This window comes from Perca flavescens, chromosome 15 (genome assembly GCF_004354835.1).
Source record: "Perca flavescens isolate YP-PL-M2 chromosome 15, PFLA_1.0, whole genome shotgun sequence".
NCBI classification, from domain to species: Eukaryota; Metazoa; Chordata; class Actinopteri; order Perciformes; family Percidae; genus Perca; species Perca flavescens.
Genome location: NC_041345.1, coordinates 11,538,228 through 11,559,104, shown reverse-complemented (window position 1 = coordinate 11,559,104; position 20,877 = coordinate 11,538,228). Strand labels below are relative to the sequence as shown.

At 38.1% G+C, this 20,877-nt stretch overlaps 4 protein-coding genes across 5 annotated transcripts; 2 read left to right on the top strand and 2 right to left on the bottom strand.

The window, feature by feature from the left end:
• Positions 1-939: 939 nt before the first annotated feature.
• On the bottom strand, positions 940-6,739 carry anks4b (ankyrin repeat and sterile alpha motif domain containing 4B). Its single transcript, XM_028599728.1, has 3 exons — positions 6,506-6,739; positions 4,155-4,317; positions 940-2,133 (listed from the first exon to the last, which is right to left on the bottom strand). The coding sequence occupies exons 2-3, from the start codon at positions 4,313-4,315 to the stop codon at positions 1,002-1,004; spliced, it is 1,293 nt and encodes a 430-aa protein (XP_028455529.1). The 5' UTR covers positions 4,316-4,317; positions 6,506-6,739; the 3' UTR covers positions 940-1,001.
• Positions 6,206-13,261, top strand: slc25a17l (solute carrier family 25 member 17-like). The gene is made up of 9 exons (XM_028599731.1): positions 6,206-6,634; positions 6,828-6,888; positions 7,755-7,821; positions 8,139-8,293; positions 9,392-9,508; positions 9,592-9,737; positions 10,485-10,580; positions 10,934-11,016; positions 11,103-13,261. Exons 1-9 carry the CDS (start codon positions 6,560-6,562, stop codon positions 11,248-11,250), a joined length of 948 nt encoding a protein of 315 aa, XP_028455532.1. The 5' UTR covers positions 6,206-6,559; the 3' UTR covers positions 11,251-13,261.
• On the bottom strand, positions 12,933-17,708 carry dxo (decapping exoribonuclease). Of its 2 annotated transcripts, none has more exons than XM_028599730.1 (7): positions 17,641-17,708; positions 15,662-16,131; positions 15,280-15,506; positions 14,246-14,465; positions 13,993-14,128; positions 13,738-13,832; positions 12,933-13,657 (listed from the first exon to the last, which is right to left on the bottom strand). In XM_028599730.1, exons 2-7 carry the CDS (start codon positions 16,123-16,125, stop codon positions 13,543-13,545), a joined length of 1,257 nt encoding a protein of 418 aa, XP_028455531.1. In that variant the 5' UTR covers positions 16,126-16,131; positions 17,641-17,708; the 3' UTR covers positions 12,933-13,542. The 2 variants fall into 2 exon arrangements, with proteins under 2 accessions (XP_028455531.1, XP_028455530.1); XM_028599729.1 differs by lacking the exon at positions 17,641-17,708 and adding an exon at positions 16,776-17,155.
• On the top strand, positions 17,049-19,647 carry whr1 (winged helix repair factor 1). The gene is made up of 7 exons (XM_028599732.1): positions 17,049-17,214; positions 17,672-17,767; positions 17,858-18,000; positions 18,090-18,325; positions 18,512-18,609; positions 18,750-18,897; positions 19,262-19,647. Exons 2-7 carry the CDS (start codon positions 17,674-17,676, stop codon positions 19,305-19,307), a joined length of 765 nt encoding a protein of 254 aa, XP_028455533.1. The 5' UTR covers positions 17,049-17,214; positions 17,672-17,673; the 3' UTR covers positions 19,308-19,647.
• Positions 19,648-20,877: the final 1,230 nt, after the last annotated feature.

Genomic DNA, 20,877 nt, shown 5'->3' with positions numbered 1-20,877 from the left:
GAACTGTATGTGGACAACATTGAGAGCAACTTCAAATCAATTTCCTTGTATGTGTAGGCCTACACACACTTAGCCTTAGTAATGATTTCCTAATTTAAACTAAATCTTCTTAAGGATGGATTACCAATCAGACATTAATTCATTTTTTACACTCTATGAAATTGATATTGCAAACATTTGATTTAAGTCAACATGCATTATCGTTTTATCCTTAAGTTTAATGTGTGTTCACATTGTTGTTTGTCTTGTTTCAAGTCATCAGGTGGTGGTTTTGTAGAAGAAGAACAAGATCAAAATTTAGTTAGCACAAGTCTTTATGCGTTGCATGGGCAGGGAATTTGGTGAAGTTCTTCCTTTATTTGCTTATGACTCTTCACTTGCAGTGAGTTGAGCTCCTTTATCCACAATACTTGTACCATACCTTGTGGTGACCAACATTTTGTCCCCAAATGGAAGGTAAGAGGTAAAAGGTAAAACTATGTGACACAACACACACACACACACACACACACACACACACACACACACACACACACACACACACACACACACACACACCAGATAATATTAAATTAGAGACATTATGTTTTTTTTATTCAACAATTATTTTGTCAACAGAAAAAGTAATTATATAAAACATAAAAGAGCACAACCAAATCAGCCACTGACCCTGTTATGTCATTTATGGATTTAAAATCGAATCGCTTATGTTATAATTGTTTTGTCTGTGTCAACCAGATTTATGGAGGCCATTGTTGATATTGTAGGTCCTAACAGTACTGTCATGCTGTTTGTAAATTGGTTTTAACATGGATAGTACTATATAAACAAAGCACAATGTCATTCCATCTCCACAGAAAGAAGTTTGATACTTTAGGTTGTAGGAATTATTTTGAATTATTTTGTTTTATACAGAAAATCAAACTTTTGGCTCTATTTACAAAAGGTACTGACTAATAAGCTTCAAACATATGTATTTAATCACTGTTCATGTTTTTAGATCACAAGCAGCTGTCCTTCATGATGCCAGGAGTCTCCAGTGCTTTCTTTCTGTGAGCAACAGCTTCCAGGATCTTCTTCCTGGGTCCCAGCTGGATGCGAATGCCTTTCAGGTCTTCATCAGAGCAAAGCATCAGTGCCTCCAGGTCTAGGTGCTCTCTGCTGAATGCAAGGGCAAACTCTGGCAAGGAGATGGCAGACAAGAATGCATCCAAAGGAGAGGTTTCCTCATCTTCATCATCATCCAGTCCCAGATCTTCCTGATCCCAGGGCAGATCAGCATCACCATTCCCCTCGAAACCAGCGACGTCTTCCTCTGCCTCGAACAACTCGTTCTGAACGAGGTAGCCAAGACTTTCATTGTTCCCGCTGGGGATGTCCTCTGACTCCACCCCCATCTTCTTCATAAAAATCAGACCTCCAAGGCCGGGCCGGTTGAAGATGGACTGTTTGACTTGGTCTGGATCGTCATCGTCATAATAACCTTCGGAGCCTGCCATTCCTTCTCCGTCCAACATGCTCTCATCCTGCTCATTGAAGACATCCAGAAACCCTGGCTGCTCAGACGCTCCACTTTCCTGTTTGAGGAAAATAACATTCCCATCCCCTCCTGATCGCTGCACTGTGCCTTTATCTTTCTTCCCGAGCTTCTTCTGGAGTGTGCCTTTAACCCTGGCTGTAAGGGAGCCAGATTTATCAGCAGCAATAAGCTTGGAGAACTGCTCATTGACGCTGGACATGGTACCACCGTCTGAGAGTGCTGAGCCCATGCTGGCTTCTGAGACAGACCCAGTATTGCCACGGTGCATTTTATCCATCTTGCTCTGGTGTTTCTTTTTCACCTTCTCACAGAGTTTCACACGCTTCTCAGCCTCTTTGACAGCCTCCTTCTTTAGATTGGCGACCTTCTTGGGATTTTGGTTGGTCTGCTGTGAGGCGGCAGCGTCTAGGAAGCGCACACAGTCCATGCGGTCACGAGAAGCAGCAACGTCCATAGCTGTGTGGTATTCATTGTCCAGTGCAAAAAGGTTAGCACCGAAGTTGACCAGAAAGCTGAGGATGTGCATGTGGCCATTAGCCGCTGCGTGGTGCAACGGTGTGTTTCCCCAGATGTCACTCCTGTTGGGGTCTCCTCTGTCCACAAAAGAAAGAATTGATTTAAAGGGTTTGTGGAAAGAAAATCTTAAAGATATTTTAGATCAATTTTATGGTATTTTTATTATTTGATTTGATTTATTTGTGAATCTACAAAACTCACAAATTCAAGGGACAACATGATAAAATGTGAATATTAATTTCCAACGTGGTCCCAAGGTGTTAAAATGTAGACATAAAACATATATATATATGTATGTATATGTATGTATCAATACGCCCAAATACAACAAAAAACAGAGTTTAGGAAAGTAAGAATAAAAAAGTAAAAAGTAAAGGTACTCTTGTTTTTAGACATCAAGGATCGCGTTTAAGTTGTTTTTATCTTATTCTATCTACAATGTGCCAGATGCATTAAAGGCATTTTTTATATATTATTTATAGTGCCTTGGCTTCTTCCTTGATGTCTATTAGATTTGTTCATGCCCCCTACCAGAGAACACCACCTTTTTATCACTAATATAAGTTCCAAGAAGCTCTCCACCCTCTTCTGTTCTTCATTGTGTACTCTTGTTTTTGTCAACTTAATATGTAATTGACAAATATTTCACAATATAGGCACTAGTGTAAGAATAATATTAACTTTATCAAAAAAAAGAAGAAACCAGTCCCCAAAGAAAAGTAGTGATAGCCAAAAGTAAAATGACTCTTCAACCCTATAAGTGAAAACGTGGGGAAAATCTTTCAAAAATGAATGGCACTCAAATAGGAGAGATCTACTGTGGTTTGATGTGGTCATTTTTTGTTGCACTATACAGTGAGTCTCTCTTTATTATTATGTTTCCCAGGTAAATCAAATAATAGCTAACCTGTCTTTTAGCTTGTTTTTGTCAGTTAAGTCCTGGCTCAGTTTGCTAGTTAAATAAAAAATACACTTTGCTTTGTAACCGAGAGTTATGAGAAGATTGATACTCTCATGTGATAAATATAAAGCTGAAGCTGAGTAAGCAGCCGGTTAACTTAGTTTAGTATAAAGACTGGACATGGTCGGAAACAGCTAGCCTGGCTCTTTCTAAGAGGTAACAAAATCATGAAATATTGAACTGTTACTGCTGGATCCAGCTACATATTTACCAGACAATCTTCTCGTCTAACTCTTAGCAAAAGAGCAAATAAGCGCATTTTCCCAAAGTTCAAAGTATTCCTTTAAATGTATGTTAAGAATGACCATATAGTCTTTCATATACAAAATAAACTCACAACATATAACTAAATAATACCAAATACAGTTGAACATAATTGGTAAACTATTAAGATGTAAAGTCCACTTATGGCTGTGCCTTACTGTCACAGCCATAAATGTCTTGATTGCTGTATTTCTGAAACAACTTGTCATAAATCCCAATGACCAAAGCGGAAAAGCTTCAGTTAAGTCTGTCCACGTAGGTGAGGTGTGCCTTACGCCCTACTACCCTAATATCCTCCAAACATCTTTTCTGAACCTCATTTTTCAGTAAGAATGCTGTTCTAGATTTGAGCTTGTCTTTTGTAGTGTTGAATAAAGGATGGAGGTGGGGGTGGTGGGGATTGATAAATGGCTCTTTTGTTTTACAGGATGGCTTTGGCTGATTAAACATTTGGCTCAGCTCATGGGAGAGAATAGTCTAAAGAGTGGAATGAAGTTTTGGCTCATAATATGATAATGTAAAAAAAAAACCCGGATGAAGTCCTAAAAAATAGCATGAAACATTATTTTTCAATCATAAAGTTCACTGGTCAACATGTTAACCTTTGCTCAGTGAACATTATTTATGGTTCTATTGTATATCTTAGTTTAGTTTAGTTTTAGAGCATTATACATATAATAGTAGAATTTGCAATAAAATGTATGTATTTATATGTCTTAGTGTAACAATAGTTAAAAATCAAAACATATCAATAAACGTCAGAGCTCTAAGATAATAAACATGGAGATAAACCTTGCTGTGGCCACATATTGTTTCAGTATCTGTGCAGGCTGTAAGAAGCCCAGATGATAGAGAGGAGTGTATCATGCTTACTCTCTGCTGCATATGAGCTGAAGAGCATCGACATGTCCGTGGAAAGCAGCCAGTAAAGTGGGAGTCATGCCGTCCTCATCTGCGGTGTTCAGGTCCTTCCTTGTGGCCTCCTTCAAGAGGTCCAAGTATCCATCAATCGCTGCTTTGTGGTACCTAGACATCTCTTCAAAAGAACAGAAAATGTCAAATCTGTTACTTCTTTTTCTTTTTTCCCCCCACGCTCCTGTCAGATGCACAGACTGACTCGACTGCAGACCCGAGCAAACAAAGTGATCACTGGGCGTGAACGTATCAGCAGCTCAGAGCCATAAAACAAAAGCAAAGTCCAGTTCCCTACTGTCAACTGTACAATTTCACCAATGATGCTCGAGAAAAATAATCAAGAGGTATTTAAAGCTTAATTATTAAGTGTGATAACAGCGAGATTCCCAGTATTATACCATAAGTTCAATTATGAGAAACCTTTTCTGCTACTTTATAATATTTCTTTTTACTCTAGTACATTTATTTTACACTTACTATTTACTGATTCAAATTTTGCATACAATATGATACTTAATCGGACCCTCACATCGACCAGTTACAACATTAAACTAAAGTAATAATCCACCAAATGTAATATAACACATTATGAGTGCTTTTACATGTACTTTGAGATATTTTGCTGTTTTAAATCCAGCTCTGTGTCATCTTAGTGTGGGCAGTGTGAGCAGTGTTTGGCTTACAGAGCTAGTTTAAAATCGGCAAAGTATCCCTTAAGTATATTTGTTTATACTATTTCATTTTGAATGGAGGACTTTTACTTATTACAGTATTTTTACTTTGTATTTACTACTTTTTACTACTACTTTTTACTATTTACATTTAATTTTGAGTATTTTTACATTGTGATATTAACAGTGGTAAAAAATTGTAGAATATTTTACAATACAGTATTTTCCTTGCATTTATAATTAAACCCAAGTAAAAGTACAGAGGTATTGTCCACAAAATTTAGTTTACAAAAGTAGAAGTACTCATTTTGCAGAATTATATATTCTTTTTATTATTATGTTTATATCATTGGGTTATTCTTACTTATCCATCTGTTAGAAGTATTTTAATGTTGTACCAGATAAAGTTGAAGCTAACTTGAACTTTTTTAATACACAGGGTAGTTTATGTGTCATCTTTTGTAAGATGATAATTTGTATATAATATAAAAGTATAATTCTTGTCTGCAAAGTAACTAGTAACTATCGCTGTGAAATGTATAGTGGAATTGAAACTACTCAAAGTACAAATACCTCAAAACTACTGTAAGGACAATACTTGGTATTTGGTTACATTCCACCTTTGATAACTATTTTTAGTTTAGTATAATATCTTAATGCTTCTTTCACCACTGGTGATTTCTTATAATAAATAGTTTGAGCCTATTTGTAACAACGAGGTAAATTTTGCATTCCCTCCAGGCTTATGAAAATAAAATATCAAACACATAACATGGTAGAACGCTTTCTAAAGACACAAGTCATCCAGATTTGACTGATTTCAAGTGACCTTCAATGAAATTGATGTATGTTTTATTTTTATTTTTTGTTTTATTAATGGGGAAAAATCTCAAAAAGAAATTAACTGATTCCAAACTTTTCCAAATTAACTTTCGACTATAGACTGTTAATATTAACAGTCAATGCTTTCGACACGTTGCCAAGAACTGTTTAATTGTGGCATTACAATTAGACATGTTAAAAAGAGAAATATATGTATGATGATTTAGTTTTATTTTAAATTGCTAATTTATTTTAGCTAATTTGTGTTGTTATTTTAGTTATCTAGTCTTTCTAGATTTGCTTCACAATTAGATATGATAAAAAACAGTGGTGGAAGACGTATTATACAGATCCTTCATTAAGTAAAACTACAAATACCATACAGGAAAATTCTGCAAGTAAAAGCACTGCATTTTAAAAAACACGAAACAAATTCAGTAAACAAGCCAGCCAAAAAAATACAAACACATTTTTGCACCCTCCACTAGAGTAGGTGGCAGTTATGAGTCTTTACTACTTGCCAACGGAAGAAGGAGAAACAGGAGGAAGAAGAGACTAAAGAAGAAGAAGAAGCGTTGTCAACCCGGTTGTCAACCAACCCGGTTCTTTTTACAGTCACTGGGTTGGGTTCAACCGTTCAACCAATGAGTCGGGGCTGGGAGGAAACATTGCTCGACACTTTTCTGTCTGCATCGTTTTCTCTTGTTTCTGATCCGCCTTGTACATGTGAACACCATGGAGTCGGAGCTGTGAAAGTTTATACGTCATTCCCCAAACAGTTCCGCAGCTAGAAAAACCAGACCGACTACTAGCTACCTCTCTTCGGGTCCTTCTTCCGCGGTTACTGTCCCGGTGTTTTGGTCTGCAGAGATGTCCCAGAACGGTGGCTCGGCTGTCGGCCTTCTGTCTTACGAGACGCTGGTTCATGCCGTGGCAGGTGCAATGGTGAGCAGAGATAAAGTGCAATAAAAGGAGATGTCATAAATGAATGTAAAGTATGTGGGTGGTTTGGTCTTTTGTCTAACTAGCTTGATGTTAGCAGTGCTGGTATTGAAGAGGGATTTTTTTTTTTACTGGGGGGAGGGACTGAGCCTTTTCTCATTTTGTTTCTTTTTCATTACAATGCGTTGTCTTTTAGGGGAGTGTGACAGCCATGACCGTCTTCTTTCCTTTGGACACAGCCAAAAGCAGACTGCAGGGTAAGTTGGAGGTCTTATCATCTTGGACAGACGATACCTAGCAGTTGAACGAGTTTTTATTTTTATTTTAACAATGTCTTTTTTTGTTTTGTTTTACAATGAAACTTGGAGCAGCCAACCCACAACAAAGTTTCTCTCCTAACATCTGTCCTACTTTTTAGACTGGTCTTTGTATAACCTTTATTTATTCATGTGGTTTTATACGTCCTTATTTTTGATTAGGGAGCACTTTGTACTTCTCTTGAAAGGTGCTTTCTAAATAAACACTTACTTCCCATTTTCTTGATGCCTTGTAAACACCCATGTCCATCCCTGGTTTGTTACTCAGAGTTTCTGTTTTAAATTTGAAGTCTGAAAATCAAGCCAAGGTAAAGCTCATGGCATCACCTGGTAGAGCTGGGAGATATGGACACAATCAGATATCACGATATTTTTAGCCAAATACCTCGATATTGATACAGCAACGATATTGTAGTGTTGGCTATTGGTGCTTTCACAAAATATTTACATAACAGTATGGTAAGTTCAGAAAATGACATCACTTTACTGTAATGCAGCCTTTTAAAACCAGGAAAAGACAACACTTATGCCATATTTTGATATTACGGTATCCAAAATCTAAGATATCTAGTCTCATATCACGATATTGATATAATATCGATATATATTGCCCAGCTCTATCACCTGGGTTATTTACTTCAGACTTTAGAAAGCTTCTTCAGAGCCACATAAATCAGTATGCAACCACTGAGGATGAGATTCCTCCTCATGTCCAGTAAACTGATCTTGGTGGAGTTGCCCTAATAATATCTAGTTCAGGGGACCTGGTCATTGATTTTTTTTTTGTTGCACTTTTGTGTTTTCAGTGGATGAGAAGAGAAAGTCTAACTCTACCCCTGTCATCCTGGCTGAGATAGCAAAGGAAGAAGGCTTGTAAGTCTAGTTTTGTGCCATGTTAAAATGATACCAAGTTATGGATTTAAAAAAAAATAAATAAATACAAGCTTTTTGGTTTGATTTAGACAACTCAATGAAATACAAGTGCGATGTATTTGCAGCAGACATTTATAATCAGTAAAATCTGTCTGAACTATGGATGAATTTATCAATTAGTTAATTGAAAGCAAATTCATGTTACAATTTTGATAATTTAAGTATTTTCTTGAAAAAAAAGAAAATTCTCTGGTTCCAGCTTCTCTAACGTGATATTTGCTGGTTTTCTAAGTCTGACTCTCCATCATTTCTCCCAGTCAGGCTCTATACAGAGGCTGGTTACCAGTCATCTCCAGCCTCTGCTGCTCCAACTTTGTCTACTTCTACACCTTCAATACGCTGAAGAAGCTGGTGGCATCTGGTCCAGAAAAGTCCACACCTGGCAAAGACCTGCTAATGGGGGTTGTATCAGGTAAACACACATACAGTAAAACTAATAATATTTATGACCTTATGGAAACCATCAAGTAGTAAAGGTGTTGAGAGTGCAGAACGTTAACATATAAATGAATGTCAAACGGTCAAACCACTTCACACAACACTGACTAAAGGCCAATTTATGCTTCTGCTTTAAATCGACACCGTGGGTACGTACATCGGTGCGTGGAGATATGGACCCTACGCCGGACCCTACGCCGTAGCCTGACGTGCACCTCTCAAAAATTGTAACTACACGTCGCGGCGACGCAGACCACAACAACTGTGATTGGTCCGTTTAGCCGTGGCTTGGTAGGGTTGCATTTCCCCCTACTCATTTCCAGGTTCTCCTTTTCCATAAACAACATGAAATCAAGGAGAGGGTTAACTCTTTCTGCTACAGATTTCCGACTGTGTTCAGAAAGCACAGGGGAGACACTTTGTTTCTCTCACTATGTCTCTACTGTAGATTCGGTACTCGCTCCAAAGCTAATCCCCGTCACTCTCTCATTCACTCTACACACATTCCCCATGCAGACACGTATGCCGGCCCTGCTATTCTCTTAAAGAGATTGACGCACACACTAACACACAAGTGTAAACTTCAGTCCACTTGCATAGGCAACGGTGAAAGCTCTGTGTAGAGCCTCGGCAGAAGCATACATCCAACTTTAGCCTATCACTGCCAGGGAAAGCTCTCTGAATTCCTCAGTATACTGGAGTTGTGGTGTCGGGAGCCTTCTTAGGAAGTAACTAACATTACAGCAGATGAGCGAGAGGAATGTGCACTTTCTTCTCAGTATACATAACATACCCACATTGACACAATTAAATGACATAATGGGAATGGAGAAAATGGGCTCCATGACACAGCCCCAGTTTATATCCATTTTTTCTTCCTCTCTGCATTTGTTTACACATTGATGCCACTTGTAGATCAGTGGAATAATGTGAAACCATTGGCAGGGTATCATTGTTTTATGTGTATCATTGCTACTTATTAAAGCGCTGTTCCAAAGAGCTAATACAGGTCAAAAACTCCATGTGGTATCTTTAAGATTGATTCAAGAAAGCTAACTATCTGTTCATACAGGGGTGCTGAATGTGATTCTGACCACTCCCATGTGGGTTGTCAACACTCGACTGAAGCTGCAGGGAGCAAAGTTCAGGAACGAAGACCTCCAGCAGACCCAGTACAGGGGCATCTTTGGTATGTGATATATCTTTCTATATTCAGTGTTCAGTGTACTACCCAGTTGTAAAACCCTGCTGTGTTCGGGCTTTCCTTCTCAGATGCTTTCTCCCAGATCATAGCCAATGAGGGTGTGGGAACTCTGTGGAACGGCACTCTGCCCTCTCTCATTCTCGTCCTCAACCCGGCTGTACAGTTCATGCTTTATGAGGCCATGAAGAGGAGGGCAGGCAGGGGAGGGAAGAAGGTGAGAGGACACTGACTGTGTTGTGTAGAGTTACCAAAGCTAATGTGTCGGCCTCGACTCCTTTTCAACTGAGTTGACTCATCTTTTTGTTCCAGCTGTAGTCAAGAAAATGTTTGCTAATATCAAACTCTGAACCACATCAATGTACGAAGCATCCTCCCATAGAAGGGGAACGACATGCCTAATAGGATAAAAAATTCCGCTTTAATATAAGCTAACAAAATATCTTCCGTCTTCAGTGATAAAGACCAATAGCCTAGAAATCTAGATGCACCCTAGCGGCAGCAAATGTAATTTGCAGCCGTGGTCAGTCTAGCAACTCTCCGTTGGCTTGCGAGCTGGAAAAACCAAATTCTGGTCAGGCCAATCACATCGTGTATAGAGTCGGTGGGCGGGCTTAACATAAGGACGGCAGAGTTGCGACGGTTCCGCGTGAATTCCCCTGCTACTTGAAAACAAAGAAGATGGCTGCTGCTGCTGGCGAACCGCGGTCTGAATCGGCTTTGGCCGCGACTCTGGAAGACTTGGAGTTAAGTACTGAAGTCATTCTTAAAAAAGGAAGATATGTTCAGAGTTTTGCCGACAGGATACGATAAAAGTTTAATCAGCTTTAACCAGCTTGGCTAGTAATGAACCACTGTTCATTTTATGTTTTGATAGCCAAATCATATTTGTAGGAAAACTTGTTATAAATGTTCTAGTGAAACCATGGGGTATTGGTGGGTTAAATCTTTGTTTCTACCACAGATATCCTCAGCAGAGATCTTTCTCATTGGAGCCATTGCCAAGGCCATTGCTACCACCGCGACATATCCTCTTCAGACAGTTCAGGCCATCCTGAGGGTAAATACTACGTTATATAATGTTTACTTTCCAAGTGGTTAGAGATGATATTCTATATATTTGTTATTGTTACATTATATTGTCACAACATTTGTAAATGGCAAGAGAAGAATAAAGCAGCGTTCAGACTAAATTGAAAAGAAATCTTTTCTATGTAAAAATATATAAAATCTGTGCATAAAAATTTAGGAGCTTGACAAGCTCCTCTAATGGAGCCGTTGGTAATCACTGTATATTGTAGACCATACAGATGTTAGTGGTGCAGAATGTCTTTAAGATCTCATGACAAATGTCAGTTCTTCAACCTCAAATCTCAAGGAATTAAGCTAACCTGCTTAATGCTTTCTCATCAGTTTGGCCAGTACAAAGGTGATGGTAAGGGCGGAGTGTTTGGAAGCCTCTCAAACATTTTCTCTCTGCTAATGGACAGAATCAAGTGAGTGCAGCTACGAACACAAACACGGCTGCCCTCACTGATACATGTGGCTGGTTATTAATACACATCTGTTCCCTTTATCACAGGAGGTATGGTGTTCTTGGTTTGTACAAAGGCCTTGAGGCCAAGCTGCTACAGACAGTACTCACGGCTGCCCTCATGTTTGTTGTGTACGAGAAGATCACTGCTGCTACCTTCAAAGTCATGGGCCTGAACAAGAAACTAAAGCAGTGAAAAAAACCCTACTTGAATACAGTACTGCATTAGTACACTCGTCATCGGTAGGTTTTATCTATGCCTACCTATGATAATGTTGATGCTAGGAATTGTTTCACTCGCATTAAGGTTTTAATAAGAGATGGGATTGGTGCCTTCTTTTTAGGGCCACAGATTCCCACACTCGCCCCAAAACATACACCATAACCAGAGCTGGGTGTGATGCTTATAATTCCCTCTTTCTCTTAACCTTAACTGGTTCCATTTGTGCAGACTGGCCTTGATTTTCTCCACTAGTGAATCTCTGTTGAGATGGTTATAAGTGATCTTACCAGCTGAGATTTAAAAGCTACTCTGTAAAAGCATCACAGTATTTCGTAATGAAAAAGACATATGACATTTTGGGGAAAAAGCTTATTCGCTTTCTTGACGACCGTAAGATGAGAAGATGGTATCAGAATCTCTGCTAGAAAGCGAATGAGCTTATTTCCCAAAACGTCGAACTTTTCCTTTTAACATTAGGGGCTTTCTGCAAATGATGATACCAATAAGGCGAGCTACGTACTTAGGTATTACCTCGATCCAAGCCAGTGGACCATTCTTCACAAACTCAGTCTTATCTTTTAACTGTGAATTAAACTGAGTTTGATAGAAACCTCATGAAATTACTGCCAGATGAATGTTTTTTTTTAATGTGCTGACTTAAGATGTCATTATTACACACAAATTGGTAGTAATACATTAACAATGAAACAGAGAAGAGCTCTATAGACTTGTGTGTAAAATCTGCACTTACATTTCCAGCTCTGAAAAAAGGTTTTGATTTTAATAATTATAGTAAATTAAGTAAAAAATGAATTTAGGGAATAAGTACTTAACAATACACAGTTTGAGAGTGTACACATATTACAGTAGGTGTTAAGTGCCTCTAAATGATATCTGAAAAACTGCACTATGAAGTGATATAAATGCTGTGATGACTGTTGGTGATTTACACAAGCCCATGATGCACTTAACTGTTTACTGTCATGATTGTATTGGTCAGTATGAACATTTAGTCACGTAGGTGTCTTCCATTATTTATTTCAGTATACGGTTAGTAGTGTTGGGTTTTCAGGTTTTGCAGTACAGTTTTTTTTTTTTTTTTTATCTCAGCACTCTTTCTCCGATTTGGTGAATGTGAAGTTTCTGCTGCCTTTCACCTTAAAACCATTTTCAAAGTTCATTCACTTATTTTGTTGCTTCTGAACTGGTTGTTTAATCTGTTAACGTGAGTTTTAATCATTACAAGAGTAACATCACATTTAGGAGAGAACATTATTTTGACTCTTCATTGTAATCCGTGCCAGTGGTGAAGCCTATTTGCAAGTAGTAAGGATCCTGTCAATTTACCAAAAAAAAAATAGAAATTACATTATTTACCAGATTTGAGTAAGTATTATGGTTTTGATTGTTTTGCTTTCTCACACACCTGATGTTTTCAAGGTACACCACATGAGTTTACTTGTTGAATTCACAATATTAAATAAATGTATATTTCGAGTAAGGGAATTCAAATGTAGCTTTCACACAAAGGTGTTTATGAAAAAAAAAAAATAGCAAAGAGAAAATTGAAACTGCCGGAAAAGTAAATGGCAAAATCTGAGGATAGAAAGTGTGAAAGAGCAGAAAGCTCTGAACAAAGAAAATGTCACTAGTAGTCAGGTTAGTCAAAATGACATGAGCTTTATTTAATAGTTAAGGAACCCACAGCTGGTAAATGTGTCATTATTCGTTATAAAACAGCAAAGGCAGTGACAATAGATACACCATGTATACTATTTTCTTTACAACTGGTTTTCTCCAATGACAGCTTTTTTTTTTTTTAAGATGAAATATTGCTGAAATATTTTGTTTTAACACCCTACTTGAAGAGAACTTTTTAACTGTGGATGCAAAGTAATTTTCATGTATTTACATATTTTTTTAAAACATTGTTTTCTAATTTTGTTTCAATTAACATCCCACTTTTTCGGGGGTTTCAATTATTGTTATAACATAATAAAGTCTCAAACAATATTGACGTCAGTGCATCATTACGGTTTAATTCAAATCACCACATGCAAGATAAAAAAACATGGTTCAGTTCTTACTGCTGAACAAATAAAAGATAAAAAAGACATTACATGGTAGCGATCAGTGACACAAAATGAGTTCTGTATGAATGTAAAATTTCAATGTATTTTGGAAAACAATCCTCCATTGGAGATCTGAATTAACAGTCCTAGTCGACCACGTCTTTGTTGTAAATTAGGACTAAAGGTACGAGTCTTAACTACTGGTCATCTTCTCAACATACCAGTGTGGCAGGAAGGAATACTGGGAGTCCCTGTGGACGGAGTAGGTCACATCTCTGTGGGGCTCCCAGGAGAACAGGTACACCACACTGGGGAAGCAATAATGATTCATGAAATATATTTTTCTTAAGATGAAAACAGGTTAACGTAGTCTGTCATTGCAACTTACCTTGGATTGTCTTCAGTTGCTATACGCTTCACAAAAGAAAGGAAATCACAGCAAAAGTTCATACAAACTGTTGGCTTCCAGCAGTTGTGTTCATTCTGTCCAGAAGCAAGACAGAAAATGTGCAAATATTGAGTTAATCTTTTATTTACTCATGTCCAATAACTTTTTTTTTTTTTTTTTTAAAAAGAAAAGATTTCTAAATGATTAGTTACGTTGTTGACCAGCTGTTTATCACCGCAAACAACTTCACTGTACCTTGATGAGATGTGACATTTTAGAGATGGGAAAAGTGTCCACAGTGACAACCACTCCTTCATGATCCCGAAAACCTGCCACAACACGAGGGACCCCAGGGAGAAAAGACTGGGCCCACCACTTCAGCAGTTTAAACCTGAGGACCACCAACATTCGGATAATGGCAGTTTAGAGTGGGTAAAATCAAACGGCCCAACAAACAGTATGACATGAAAAAGTGAATTATGTGATGCTTCACTGTTTCATCACCTACCTGTGGAAGTTGCTGCGCTGTTTGGGGGTGCAGATCTCTGCAGAGGTCTTCAGCTCGATGTAGCATGCAGGAGGAGCTGGAGCGTTGGGATCTTTATCCCGGCAGTCCACCTCACCGGAGAACAAGAGTCTGTGATCTGCGAGCCGAGTTTGCACCACGGTGCAGAAGGCCTCATTTGTGTTAACCACTCCGCCTGGGTCTGGTACACTGTGGGTGTTATCTACAGGGATGGACAAATGTGAAGCATTATCATTTAAACTGCTATCATCCCATGTGCATTTATATGTGTGTGTGTGTGTGTGTGTGTGTGTGTGTGTGTGTGTGTGTGTGTGTGTGTGTGTGTGTGTGTCAAATGTAATAAAATGAGACACACTGGTATGGAAGCCAATTTCTGCCAGGAAAATAAAAAAAGATTAAAAAAAATAAAACTAATAGGATTATGTTATGAACACAAAGTCACAATTTTTACTTTTTAACTTTAAAGTCAAAAAGTTAAAGCTATGAGATACTAAGTCATAATTGAGATAGTAAGTGATAAGATACTAGATTAAAAAAATACTGACTTTCTTACTATCTCACAACTTTGAAAGTCAATTTTTTTTTTTTTACTTAACATTTCTAATTTCGACTTGCTATCTCAGAACTGAGATCATAAAGCGTATGTTATTATTTTGAAATACAATGAGTTACTTTTATTTTGTCATTAAGAACATTTCACCTATTGATTTCATTTCCTGGCTGAAATGGGCTTCCACAGTTATGATGACTAAATATAAAATAATGTTTTATCGTGATGCTTGTGAAATGTATCTGAACTGATGTAAGGCAGTTAATCAATATCAAGACTGAACATCAGAGTTTGAAAGAAGAAGAAGTAAACAGCAGTTAATAATAATTGTAATTGTTGGCTCTTTGTAAATTAGAGTGTGGTCTAGACCTACTCTATCCGTAAAATGTCCTGATATAACTCCTGTTGTGATTTGACACTATAAATAACATTGAAGTGAATAATACTCTATTGTATAAATGCCTACCTGCACATGTGTATTGCTCAAACTTGTATCCCCAGTACATCATCTCTTCATGTCTCTCTTCGCGATTCTCTCGATCCCTACGAGCAGCTTCTGTTTCCACTTCACTTATGTAAAGTGTGCCCCTGAACCTGGTGACCGCCAGCAACCAGCCCTCCCGTGTCTCATAGGGAGAGGTCAGCAGCTTGGTCAGATGACCACGCCATGTCACAATATCGACATCTAAAGCACTGGGAAGAGCAGAGGTTGATCAAAGAATACATGTCCAACAGGAAAATGATGGTTATACGTGGTTGGATTAGAGATTATAGATCACAATTGAGTATCTATCTGATCTGTTACCCTGAATAAGAAAAAAAGGGTAAAAACTAATAATAACACTTACCGTGGTGAGGCCGTGGCCCCCCTTGAGCTGAGCTTTGATCTATTGGCCAAGATCCAGCGTAGGATGTGGTCCAGCTTCTCCTTCACACTGTCATCTCGCTTTATAAAGCGGTCTTTGTATCCATCCCTCAGGTCAAAATTAGGATTTCTGTCAGGCTCCACATAGTATCTCATCTGCCTGCTGTCATTGAAGAATCTACGCTCAGAGTCGAGGGAAAAACATCCTACTTCAACAGGCTGTTTGTACACTGGAAAGTCTCTTTCATATAGCTCCCTTCTGGTGCTCAAACCCTGAGAGCTGGGTGGGTTTTGCCGAGGAGTTGGCCCAGATTTATACGGGTGGTGGTTTGGTCTGGAGTGTTTACTCCCACAGGGATTTCTTCTACTTTCATCTCTATCTCTTTTGTATGCTGACAGGCGGTTTTGGTAGCTAGAGTTGGGATTGTGGGATCTGTGCTGGTCCATTGCTACCTATTGGGGAAAAGAGCAATGAAACAAACTGATGACATTGATGATTATTCATATTTTCTCGACTGACTTGCTCTCCTGCAGGATAGCCAAAAATGTTCTGCCTCGTCATCACTATGTTGTCACTAAAAAGACTGCTTTTTTTTAATGATGCTACAAGTGCAATACATGTTTAATGTTGCTAACACAAGACCCATGCTCATATTTGTATATTGTGTATAGTACCTTTTATTTTAGTTTATTCATGCTTCATACTGAAAATAAGAGATTCTCATAGTACACTAGTCTTTAACAATATTATATATTCTATTATGAATCTAATTTTGCATGGGATCAACAAAGAGTATCTTATTTAACATTAAACGCACACAATTAAGCACATCACATCGTGATTTGTGTAAATTACCGTCTATTGTGTGTATGTGAATGCAGACAAATAAATAATGTAAAGATGTTTGTATTGAATGCTGTGTACTGGTACAAGTGTGTCTGTAGAGTATTGAGTAAACAGACGTGTGTTTTATGTCTGTTGTATGTCAGGTTAATACGATTTAAAAAAAAATCGATTCTTCTGCGATTCCTTGCCATTATAAAACTACTTTACTACTACTAAAACTAAACGGACAGTAAATAAATGAAAAACGTACCTTAGTCAGCGTAACGTTACACAACAAAAGCAGCTAGCTAGCTAAGTTAACGTCACGTTTCTGTCAATGACCGTTCAGCCACAATAAAAAAAACGGACTTTGTGTCAAAACGACTATCATGTGTTGCAGCATCTCTTTTAATCTAGCTAGCTACACAAAAAAAGGCAATAAAGAATACATAAAGTGTATTTGTCTCGCTAGCTGGGTAGCTTACTAGAACCATAAACGACCCATAACCATTGACATATAACACCCATGATAACACCAAACTCAAAGCTACTTCCGTATGCTGTTTCTCCTCCAAACCGCTTGGTAGTAGCCGCGGCGCTTCCGGCAAAGAGCCGTTACTCTTAAATTGTCTCTAGACAGCCATGGTTGCAGCTGTGACTTGGACCAAAGCGATGTGAATACTAATATTATTGTTATAAGTAACTATTAGGTAAGTGTTTCAACTGACTCGTCAAATATTTGCTTATTTGTCAGTGTAACGTTACACACAAAGTAGCGTTAGCTAGGTTAGCTGTATTAGCTTGCCTAACAACATAGACAAAAACCAAGGTGGGGTCGTAAATTGTGTAACGCTATGTTCCACCAAAATGGGCTTCCAAATGACAGTAAAAGAAGTATAAAAACCTAAAGCTGGTAGCTTTTATCTTCAAAGGGTGATATAAGTTAGCTAGCTCACTTTTTCGTCCTGATTAGAAAAGTTTCACAAAAGTAGAACTGGCGTTGAGAAGCAACTTTGAGTTAACTGGTTCATTTATCATACGTTTGCAAGTGATTTATAGTATTTTTCTGATATTCCAGATTTAAAAAAATCTCGAAAAAAGATAGATAGATAGATAGATAGATAGATCCCACTTACAAATATGAATATAATACAATTTCTCCTCCAGGTATGAACAGAAAACGGGCTCTGATTTCGGACACTTTCAAGGTGAAGAAAAGAAGAAATGGCACACAGAAGTTTGGAGCTGTCAGTGATGGAGATGGTAGGCGTGACTGCTAGAAAGCTAATAACAATTTTGTTGAAATCTCATCTCATGTAAAATTCACTTTACATGTACTGCTTAAAATTAAAGGACCGACTGACATCAGAGCCACCCTTGAATACCTCATGACACTGTTCCCCAGGAAGCTCTTCAATGACACCTTGCCTCAAATCGTTCTTAAGCACCAGCTCTACAGCATACACAATGACAAGACTTTGGTGGACAAGGAGCTGGTAAGATGGCTCTTTAGTTTTCAGAATGGTCATATGTGTATCTATGTAAATGTGAAAACGCAACCCACTGCCCTGCTTGTGGTCCACAGAATAAACTGCGGGAACAAGGAGAACTGCTGATGTTCCAGCTCGGTTTTGATGCTGACACTTTTGGGCTGGTTTTTGCTTCAGATTACAAGGCCAAAGTGCTGGCAGGAGAGGAGGGCAGAGCGACACGAGCAACAGTGGAGAAGTTTTTGCAAAAATTGCCCTCTCCTTGCACAGACCTGAGCTTCACCAAAGACAAGATGCTCAGGGAGTTCCTCTTCACAGACTCTGAGATAACGTATGAAAGACTCCGATTTATCTCATGTTATGTCTACTTCCAAAATGAATAATTGTTGAAAAACGTCACACCTAACACCGAAATGGCTTTAATATGTGTCTTCTCAAGTGTTTACTTTATACTTTACAATATGTAAAAAATAAATGTTCAAAGATCTGCACATACTTTATTTTCTCAACCCTCTAGGCAGCTGGTTAAGTCAGGTGTCCTCACTGTAAGGGATGCAGGCAGCTGGTGGCTTTCCATTCCCAATTCTGGCAAATTCACTAAGTACTTTATACAAGGTGGGTGTTAAGAGAAAGAGTCTGAAAAATACTTTGCTTTAGTGATGATGAAATGTGAATTTCTCATTTTACAAGATTTTGACAGTGCTTTGCTAATTGGAGGACTGTTTGTTTTCTTACCATCTCACTACTCATCCTAGGTCGTAAAGCAGTCCTCGGCATGGTGAAGAAGTCCAAATATAGTGAAGTCTTAAAGGCACAGCTAGAGGAGCGGCGAACAACCTCACATGTGAAATTCCACATTAAATACCATATCCATGACATTGTTGGTGCAGAGCTGGTAGAGAGGTAATATCTAATGTATACACGTCGCATGCTATTGATTCTGAAATATGTTGATTTTTAATTTGAGGTTTTTGCAGTAGGTTGGAGTTTATCTGTTTAGTCTGTCAAATGGAAAAGTTTTTTTTTACATGATACAACCCTCAGGCTAGATGCTGGCTTCCAGGTGTTTGTTTGTTTATGAAGTCAAAACCTTCAACAACCAGCTGGTTACAGCTGTCTCTGTAACCAGAAAATGATAAAATAAAACATTGCTATGATTGCTTAAAATTTCAAATCTGTTTTTAACTTCTATTTGAATTGTTACTCATCTTGGACAATTGAGGAATGTCACTTTATTTACTGAATACAGTTTTTGTTTTCTTCCCAGCATACCTACAACTTCAGGGATATTGTTGCGATTTGTTGAGCCCTAAACCACAGCAACAAGACTGAAATTGGTGCTTGGTCAAAGCCAATGAGTGGCTGAAGATTATGAAGTGTTTGTATAAGGACTGTTGGTAAACTAATTTAATTGATTCTGTGCCAAATGCATTATAAAAAACCTTGTGGGTTTATTAATTGTCAATTGTTGACATTACTCTGGTTTTGAGTCATCTTGTAATAAAATGCATACTGTACTTATGCACACACCATGGAAGCACTTTGTTACAGCTGTTCCCTTTTCTGTGATGTTTTAACGTTGGCTTATTATTGAGATAGGATCCATTCAGCAGTGTTGCCAGAATTGACTGACAAATAAATGGACTGTTTTTATATAGCGCTTTTCTAGTCTTTTCTATTCAGTGCTTTTACATAGTACAGGAGCCATTCACACACCGTTATACTGCTCATCAGGTAAACACTCGCACACATTTTTACACTCCGCAGCATCAAGAGCAACTCTGGGTTCAGTGTCTTGCCCAATGAGACTGCAGGGATCAAACCACCAACCTTCCGATTGGCAGGCGACCGCTCTACCACTGAGCCACAGCCGCCCGGTCAGAGTCTAAAACTAATCTGATATACGTATGGCTACTGATTTCCTGTTTCCTTAATACGAGGAGGTGCCTCTGGTCTTTCATTTAATTTGTATAAACGGGTCTTATTTAAATCCACAGTTATAGTTAAAGATTTCCACCCAGTCTTAGATAATGTTCCATTCAGTGTATTTTTCAGTGTAACAAGTATTTAATTATATTAACCAATATCACACAACTAACAATATAGTTATTTGAGGGGAAACAAAAATCAGCCTAGCGCTAAATGTCAACAGTTTCTGAAGCTTCCCAATTCGCCCATTGAATCTACATGTTCTAATCTAGCCTACGGCAGGGATGGGCAACATTTGTGATGAAGAGGGCCACAACAATGTTATCCTCACTACCTGACGGCTAGATTGTGACTGCACACTTCCACCAGTAGGATGCTGTAACCCTTATTCAATTAAAGTAGAGCTACCAAATTAATGGAAACTAAACATATACTGTAATCAAAGTTTATTTTACAAGCATTAATATTTATCATTCAAATGCATTTAGTAATGCTTCTAATCATTTAATGAACACAGAAACAAAATCTCCACATTCCTGAATAAATTATTTTAGTCATTCCAATCATATTTTAATTCAGTCATATTTTCATTGAATGGTGCAAATTCACATTCAAAAATGTAAAAGTATTATTGTCATTATACTGCATATTTGCCTCTGCCTTATATGGGCTTTCCCTCCCTCCCTCTCTCTTTTTTGTTAACAATGAAATAGCAAACATACCTAAGGTGATTCATCTTCCATGGAAAGGGGAGTAATGTTTACTGTTGTGGCTTTCCCGATCGTACTTGAATGAGAGAGAAAGAAAAGAGACCATAGACTGTATAATATACATAGACAGTAAAATAAATATATTCTATGAAAGAGGCAGATCGAATGTGCTTTATTGTTTGGCAAACATTCAGCTGGACACAAACTCCGAGTCCCGGGCAGTTCCGTGCTTGTGTTTCGTTTT